The 8,980-nt window shown below is 50.0% G+C and overlaps 1 protein-coding gene across 3 annotated transcripts in view; it reads right to left on the bottom strand.

Annotated features, from left to right (window-relative positions):
- Positions 1–8,980, bottom strand: part of Chid1 (chitinase domain containing 1) — a 44,130-nt gene that overhangs the window by 5,318 nt on the left and 29,832 nt on the right. For 2 of the 3 annotated variants that reach the window (XM_055606824.1, XM_055606825.1), the window contains exons 11-13: positions 2,592–2,672; positions 2,364–2,406; positions 1,964–2,139 (exon numbers count right to left, since the gene is read on the bottom strand). In XM_055606824.1, coding sequence (XP_055462799.1) covers positions 2,041–2,139; positions 2,364–2,406; positions 2,592–2,672 — 223 coding nt within the window. In that variant the 3' untranslated portion in view covers positions 1,964–2,040. Of the gene's footprint in view, positions 1–1,963; positions 2,140–2,363; positions 2,407–2,591; positions 2,673–8,980 lie in introns of those variants that run through there. The other variant, XM_055606826.1, reaches the window with a different exon arrangement.

Raw genomic sequence — 8,980 nt, 5'->3', positions numbered from 1 at the left:
TCAGAGTATCGCTAACTCACTGTGTTCAAAGCTTCATTCGGGTTCCAGGATGCCCTCTCCTCCCTCTCACCCCCAAGCTAAGCAGTTCTCATGTATGGCTCATGGTGACCAACTCGCTATAGCCACTGACAGCCTACAGTGCCTTGACCCTCACTGACTGCATTTCTATCCATGAGTCAGTCTGGTAGTTCGACAGCCCTCTGCACACCTCAACTTGGAAATCTAGAACCTGAAGGTTATTGCTCAGTGGGGATGCCCCTGCATGGCTCTCAAATCAATCTCCAGCACCAAGGAGGGGGAGAAAAATCAAGGTGAACTGGCTTCCCACTTTTCTGTGGCTCAGGTGTTCCCATCTACTCCTACCATTTGGCTCTCTGTCCCAACTAGGACCCTTGCCAGTGACACTCTTGGACCTATACTGCTTTATCCCCATACTACCTTGGTCACTCCATCTGCTCACAGCAGGCTGTTCTCCAGTCCACTTCTGCCACTTCACCAGTGCTCTGCTGAAACTAGGTAAGCCCCACGCCATTCACTCCTTATGTTCAGAGAAGTACTCTCATCCACTAAACCCTCAGAGTCAAGGCTGGAGGGACCCAGGCTCAGTGAATCACAGGGCAACCAGTGCGGAACCAAACTCTTTCATGACTCCACAGTGCCAGCCAGTGTCCCAACTTCTACCCCTATAACATATGAACATGCTGATGACCATTTCTTATAAAACAGGAGGCCAAAATGCCTCTCTGTCCCTTCACACTGGCTTTCTCGACCTGGCCTGGCTGCGCCCCTTATCTGGTATCTGCAGTACTCCTTCTCTCTCCCAAAGCCAGTGGGGTCAGTGTAGCTCTCCAAAGCCTTTATAGGTATCAGATAGTTGGTAGAGTCTATCCACCTTGGGGATCCCCCGACCCAGCACCCCAAGTTATCAGCCTTGACCACACTGACCTGAGTGGCCAGGGACTGTCTCTACTCAAGTAGGTTGTAGTCAGTAGTGGTTCAACTGATGTCTAGGTGAGACTGCCCACTGTGAAGCAACTCTTGAGTGGGAGGGATTTAGCCATGCCTTTCATGGGTTGGGCCTGGCCCTGTTGTCTTAGCATCCTCCCCATCCCTAACACTCAGGATCCTGAGTTACAGATCTCAGAAACTCACAGGGCAGAGTCCTGGTTAGAGTTTCTGGCCTCTATAGCTTAGGCCTTGGCTAGCTCTACCCAAGGGCCTGCAGGACCAGGAATTACTACCTTGAGATAATACCCAGCAGGGGATGACACATGAAGGGGTGAGGAAGTAAGGGTCAGCTATTCTTCACCTGTTGGTGCCTCAGAATTCTTGGACATTTCCCCAGCGTTGGCTCAGCCTGTTCATTAGGGTAGATAGGCCCCTCTGGTCTCATGAGACCAGTCCCACTCAGCCCACAGGTCTTCCTGCTGCTCCATAGGCAAGCCCTATCCTATCCTCTGGTGGACACAGTCTGGACTATGGCCCAGGGCATTTCACAGAAATAAGTGCAGCTTCTCTGGGCCAGTTTCCAACCTGGTCTCACAACCTGGTCACATCCAGCTCAGTGGGGATAGGTGTAGCACCTGCTGCAGGCATCAGGCACCTTGAACACACACCTGTGTCTGTGGTAGGCAGGTGATCATAGTGTGAAGGCAGGGCCCTCTATACTGCCCTTGTCAGGCTTTAGGGTGGTGCTAGGAAGGGCTATCTTTGCCAGGACTAGAAGACTGTCATTGTTCATATCTTCCAAACCCACATCCCACACAGACCTTGCAAAGCACTCAAGAGGCCTGAGCCCAGAGCTGAACTGTCCTAGGGGATGGGAGCTGTGTTTTCTTTTCATCTGGCTCACAGCAGGCAGCAGTGAGTAGTGAGCAGGAAGGGCCCCAGTTCTTATCCTGGGCCAAGAAACACCCATGCATGTGGGTCCTGCTGAGGACCATAGCAGATGTCTCACAGTAAATAGAGAAGAGACCTATATTTCACCAGTCACTCCATGGCTTAGAAAAGTCCACAGTCACTTGGGGGTTGCTGTCCAGCCTACAGCAGGTCATAGAAGTAATCCAGGCCTTGACCCAGCTCCCAGATGGAGACCCCGACGCCCAGCTCCCTGGCTAGCTCCAGCCGCACCTGCAGAGACTGTGGGGCAGACAGGGGTGTAGGCACCTGCTCCAGCCACTTCCTTACTACCCCAGCGTACCCAGAATTATCATAAACATGGAGACAGTGTGTGGCCTGGAATCAAGACCACAGGACAGACCTCCAATGCAGATGGCAAGTACTGATACCATTGATATCATCTGGCCAAAACTGTAACCCCCACCACAGCATTAAGGTTGACAAGCAAAACACATGGCACATACCTTCAGAGTTGGGTAGAAGACAACATGCCTCCCGCCGCGATTCCTGCAGAAGAAATGGGACCATGAACCCTGCCTTCTAGGTAGGCCCAAGGGCTACACTCCCCTTGCAACAGGGTTAAGGTCCACCAGCCCTGGGCCCTCACCGTTCCCCATTCCCTGTTGCTCCCTCATCAGTGTCCTCCCCACAAAGCTTCCTGCTTACAACTTGGTGGGCTACAAGTTACTCACTTCTTGTATTCAAAGAAGTGCTCTGCAGCCTGGTTGTCCCACACCACTCGAGGCTTGTGGTCCTTCAATGTCTGTATGTACCTGGAGAGATCAAGTTACCAGTGTGAGAGCTAGTCACATACCCCAGCCCACTCCTAAACCACAGCTTCTATGTGGCTGTGGCAATTACAGAAAAAGTGAAGAATACATTGTCCCTAAAGGTCCACAGAGCGCCAGCAGCACTGTTATGTTCAGCCAGAAAACTTGGGTGGCCAAACCTCAAAGCCCTACTGTACACAAGTCCTGCACTGGGAACAGCCCTTTTTGTGGTCTCCTTGGGGAAGTCAATGCTTTGAACACAGGGAGTCAGCACTCCACTGTACTCTAAGTACAGCTTCCTCTCAGTTTGGCCACCTGATGTTCTGGTTTGACCTTGCTCTGCCTAGAGCCCAGAAAATAAGCAATTCAGTGTCTAGAAGATGTTAACTGCTCTACCAGGCTGTGGGTCAAGGATTAAAGGACAGGGCTTTTGCAAGGACAGTGAGCAGCAGCATTGGCTTTGATAGGCTGAGTCTCCCAGGCTTTCTTTCCCAAGGTGGACATTGCTGCCTCTTTGCCAGAGCTGCAGCAGTGCTGCCCTTCTTGAAGAAAGGCTTGTTTTCAACTGCTGGGGCCAGGACTGGAGTTTCCAACAATGCAAGGGGGACCAGGGGCACACAGCCATCAATGCTGCACGTCTGAGACCAGAGCAGTGTTCCTACCAGATAAAAACCATCGCCACAAGCATGTTAATAGATGGTCTGGGAGATCGTCCTCTGTAGCTGGGAGCATGCAGGTAGAGGTCTTCTCCCTGGTCTGGCAGTACAATCAACACATGTGGGAGGGTGGTCACAGGGTACATGCAGCTGTAGCCTAAAGTGGGATGGTCTTCAGGGCTACTGGTCTGGGCTCAGGGGGGCAGCAGAGTCGTGGGAACCTCCACTATGTGAGGGTGAGGGGAGGGATGGAGTAGCAGAGAACTGCCTTTGAGATCTGACTTGCAGGTGTCTTAGACTCCTGACAAAAGGGTACAGCGCTGGGCAGGTTAGAGGCCCCAACAGCTCCCAAGGTATCTTGGAGACTTGAACAGCTGTCATCTTGTCCAGGAGTGCTCCAAAGAGTGTAGTATGGCCCTGGCCTCATGGTACACTGAGAGTCCCAGACAATATTCTTTAGAGAAACTGGGTCTTTCCTTTTCAGCTTGTGTGTGTGTGTGTGTGTGTGTGTGTGTGTGTGTGTGTGTGCATGCTTGACCCCATGGGAGCAGTTGTGACCAGAATAAAAGGACCTTATACCTCCCGTCAGCATGAACCCCTGGAACTGAACTGTCTAGGCTTAGAGCCCTCTGGGGCTTGTGTGACTCCTGTGGAAAAATGTGAAGGGCAAGCTGCACCTGAAGGCCAGGTCTCAGGCACAACAGCAAGGGCCACCTCACCTTTCCAAGATGAGGCATAAATAAGCAGGATGACATGAAACATGCAGCGATGGAATAAGGGGCCTATGTGAGAGGAGGGAGAGATACAGAAAAGGAAGACAAGCCCAGAGGATGGCATGAACTGGTCATAGGCATCACCTGAAGTCTATAAGAAGGTACAGTAAATCGTTAGGACAGAAGAAGTTGGAATATCTGCAGTCAGCAAGATCACTTGAGTCTGGGGGTTGGGGCCAGCTCAGAGACACAACACACACTTGAAGGAAGAAGAATTAAGGACTCGACATTTCTCTAAGCTAAGAAAAGCCTCAACCACATAGTGATTCTGTTTTCATATAACACTCACAGCAGGCAGACAGATCCTCAGGGACAAGACCCAGGGTACAGGTTAATAGGACCTGGGGAGATTGAGGCATGACTATTAAGGGGTAAAAGGCTTCTCTGGGGTTGGGTAATGAAATGTTTTGGAATTGGAAAGGGTCATTCAAGTTTGTGAATGTACTATTTACACACTTTGAAATGGGGGGTGAGGGTGAGTAATGGTATAGGTATATGACACAAGGCCTCTGATGAAAGGGTCAGGAATGCTGATGGAACCATGTGAACCTACCTAGACACTTCACAGAGGGCCTTAGAGCACCAGAGACAGGACGGCCTACATGTTTCCAGTGATAAGAAGGTTCTCAGTCCTTCCTGGCCCACAGCCTAATGAGTCCACTGTGATTTACAGGCAGGGACAGAGGACAAAACTGTTCGGAGATTGGGAAGAAACTCCTACTCTCAGACCAAATCTTCAGTGGAACCCTTAGCCTCCAAGATGGGGCCTAGAGTGATAGCTCAGAACAGGGTTACAGCCCCACACAGCTGACACTGTGGCCCTGGCCCTTTCTAGCTCAGCTGTATATGGGATCCCTGACATCCCACTAAATGCAATGTTCCACAAGGAACTGACTGTAGTTAGACACACTGCCAGGTCAGCACCAACAAAAGCTATGTTGGGGCAGGCTAGAGAAAACAGCTCAGCAGTTAAGAGCACTTACTGCTCTTGCAAAGGACCCAAGATTAGACAGTTCACAACTGTCTGTAATTCTACTTCCAGGAGCTTTGGGTCTCTCTTCTTACCTCTGTGGGTACCAGATATATACATGTGCACATACATACATGCAGGCAGAACACTCATACACATAAGGATAAATAAATAGGGGGCTGGAGAGATGACTAATCCATGATGAGCACGGGCTGCTCTTCCAGAGGACCTGGGTTCAATCCTCAGCATCCACATGGCAGCTCTCAGTTATCTGTAACTCCAGTTCTAGGAGATCCAGTGCTCTTTTCTGGCTTCTGTGAGCATCAGGTGTGCATGTGGTGCCCAGACATACATGCAGGCAAAATACTCACAGACATAAAGTAATTTTAAAAATTAATATATAAGAGCAAGTCTTTTAAGGCTAGGTTGGAGTCATCCCTACAGGATAGAAGGTCTGGCATTTACTTCTACTACCCTGCCCTTCCCAGGGCCCAATCCTGCAAGCTCAGTCCAGAGGGAGTCCCATCATCTCCTTAGGGTATCCCTCACATGACATCTGAGCTGAGGACCAACTCCAGAAAGGCCTTGAGTGAGGCCAGTGTCACAGACTGACCATGCAGAGCTGTCAGGAGACAGAAAGCCTTTTTTTATGGATCTGCTTGAGGTCTAAAAACCAGAGGAAGTCAAACTGTCTAGAGGGCACAAGAGACTAAAAGCAGACAGAAGGTGTGAGGGAAAGGAGAGTGAGGACAAGAAGGGGGAAAAGATTAATATACAATATATACATTTAATAAAAAATATTTAAATTCACTTAAAAAAAACAGGGCCTGGAAGCCAGGAGTAGTGGCATACACCTTTAATTACAGCACTCAGGAGGCAGAGGCAGGCAGATCTCTGAGTTCAAGGTCAGCCTAGTCTACAGAGTAGGTTCCAGGGCAGCCAGGAACTCATAGAAACCCACAGAAACCCTGTTTCAAACAAACAACAAAATAAAACAAAACCAGGGGCTGGAAAGGCAGCTCAGCAGTTAAGAGTGTACAAAGAGTAATGCTCTTGTAAAGGATCCAGATTCGGTTCCCAACACCGACACTGGGTCAGTCACAGCCACCTGCTGTAACTACAGCTCCGGGGGGATCTGATATCTCTGACACTTGCATTCATACACACATACACACACCATAATACACATATAAAAAAATAAACAAACAGGGCCAGTGAGATGTCTCAGTGGGTAAGGTGCTCGCCACCAAGCCTGATGACCCGAGTTTGGTCCCCAGAGCCCATACACTAAAAAGAGAAAACTAACTGCTGCATGTTGCTCCCTGACCTCTACACAGTGCCTTGGCACGCTGTGCTTTCCCACCCCAAAATAAATTAATAAAAGTTTAACAAAACAAAAAGCAGGGCTGTCTAAGTGGGTTTGGTCAGAATGTTCTGGATATGTTGGCATGTACAGAGCTAGCTGGGGCTGACCATAAGGGACTCAGGAAAGTGCTCCACGATCTCGGGTCATCTAGAGTGAGATGTGTACACAGGATGGGTAGGAATGAGGACCATGCTTATGGGCCTCATCTTCATCTGGTTTCTATCTTTGCCATAGTTAGAAGCATGTCACCACAGGACACTGTTATCAGATATGCTGATAATGGAACTTGCCTTGGCATCACAGGGTAAAGAGGAACACGGTAGAGATGCTCATTAGCACCAAGGCTGGATCTCTATTTGACAGGCTGCCTGGACCATGATGGCTTCCAAATGCACCACAGGATAATTACAGCATCACCACGTTGGGAGCATCAACAGCCTATGCTGGGAGGATCCCACACACTTCCTAGCCAGCTGGCCTCAATTAATCACATCACCAAGTAAACTATGGCTCATCCCTGGGATGATTCTGTGGCCTGGAGGCAGGGTGAAGTCAGAGGAAACAAGTGAGTTCAGCTTTCATGGGGCAGAAGGGAGGAGGTGATTGTTCGGTAAGTGCATGGGTAAGTGCATGAGAGCCATGTATGTGCAGTGGCTTAGCTGTGATGCTTAATCAGCTTAATTATGCTAAGCCAGCCAAGTGAGGGGACCAGGACAGGCATGCTGCACTTCATTTTTGTTACTGTGAGGTGCAACACCTCTAAAGACAAGCAATGAGCAGGCCATCCCAGAGTTTCACTAGGAGCCCACGCTATACCAGTAAGGGGCACTGCTCTGCAAGCCCCACCATGGGGCAGGCACAGATGGTCTACCTGGCTGGTAGAAACAAACATACCAGAGTGGCTGGCTTGAGTGAGCTGGCCAATCTCCCTATCACAGGGCCTTGGCTTCATCTACAGCTGAGCAGATGGTTAGGTGGCTGAACCATGTCTCCTCTGGAGAAGACTAGGGCTCTGTGCTGGAGGCAAAGATGGGCTGGCATATCATCCTGAGGCCCTGCTTGGATTCTCACAAAAAGGGCAACTGAAAAGCTTATAGAGATGGCTCAGTGGTTAAGAGCACTGGCTGCTCTTCTAGAGGACCTGTGTTCAATCCCTGCACCCACATGACAGCTCCCAACTGTCTGGAACTCCAGTTCTAGAGGATCTGGTACCCTCGCACAAACATACATGCAGGCAAAACATCAATGCATATAAAAACAAATAGATGTTTGTTCGAGACAGGGGTTCTCTGTGTATCCTTGGCTGTCCTGGAACTCACTCTGTAAACCAGGCTGACCTCAAACTCAGAGATCCGCCTGCCTGTGCTAGGATTAAAGGCACGCACCAGGACCGACTGGCTAAATAAATAAATCTTAAAAAATAAAACAAAACAAAAAGGCAGCAGAATCCTAAAGAGCTTAAGACGCTCCCTTGCATCTCATAGCAGGTCATCTGCCCTGATGGGGCCATCAGGAGAGGAACCTGTGGTGACTGGCATAAAGAGGCTGCATCCTGCTAAGCTGTGTTCTTGGGGGAGCAGCCAGACCATAGGCAATAGTCCCCTAACACCTTCCCCTAGATGCTTGCCTGGCCTGGGGGCCTGGGGTCTTCAGTTGGGCCTTGTCAGCAGGGGATGGGTCTTCTTATCTACAGCTACCTCTCTTATCTGGATCCAACCCTACCAGAGGGGTTGGACTACAACGTGGAAGAGACTATGACCTGTGGCCCCGGGATTCCCTGTGCTATCAACCTGGAAGGAATTCTGCTTTGTGGAAAAAAAGTCAGCAGAAATCTCTGTGGAGGCCTTGGCTATGACGGTCCTTTGATCCCCTACACAAGTCTAAGTGAACTTGGTAGGTGAGCAGCAGGCAGGGTTCAGCCGAAGAAAGAAGAGTAGAAAGAAGAATGAGGTTGACACATTGTCAAATGGTTGCTGACACTGGTAGGGTACTAGGCAAGGTCAAGGTTGGTAGCCTCAAAAGCAAATCCAAGATGATCAGTGGGGTACAGCTTTCAAAGTGTGGGGACTAACACTGAGTAAAGCCAGCAGGTGCACATGATAAACTTTCCTGACCTGTTCTCCTGCTACCTGTGTCCACCTATGGCCGAAGCTAACCAAAGGTGGCCCTGGCATGTGAAAATGTAGCAGCTGGTGTTCTTCATGAGACCCATCACTGAGAAACGGGACATGTACAGGCTGTGGGCTGCGTGCACTCACTGGGATCCAGGTATGAAGATACCTCGTGCACAGGAAATCTGCTACCCCTACCCAGAGCCAGTTTGGGGCTTAAATTGTATAAGACACTCTTCCTTGGAACCCCCTGGGTCCCTACAGGGTGCTGAGGCCAGCCCGGGGCCTATCAGGGGTAGGGCACTAGTGAGACCCTCCCCTTCCTAAGGCCCAGATCTGCTGGGAGAAAATGGTGATGGCAGAGCCACCCCAAACCTGCCTATGAGCAGCAAAACCTTAGGTCAGACATTCAAGGCTTCATAGGTTTAAAGGTCT

This window comes from Psammomys obesus, unplaced genomic scaffold (genome assembly GCF_907164565.1).
Source record: "Psammomys obesus unplaced genomic scaffold, mPsaObe1.curated_primary_1811, whole genome shotgun sequence".
Taxonomy (NCBI): domain Eukaryota; kingdom Metazoa; phylum Chordata; class Mammalia; order Rodentia; family Muridae; genus Psammomys; species Psammomys obesus.
This window is presented reverse-complemented; position numbering and strand designations above follow the sequence as displayed.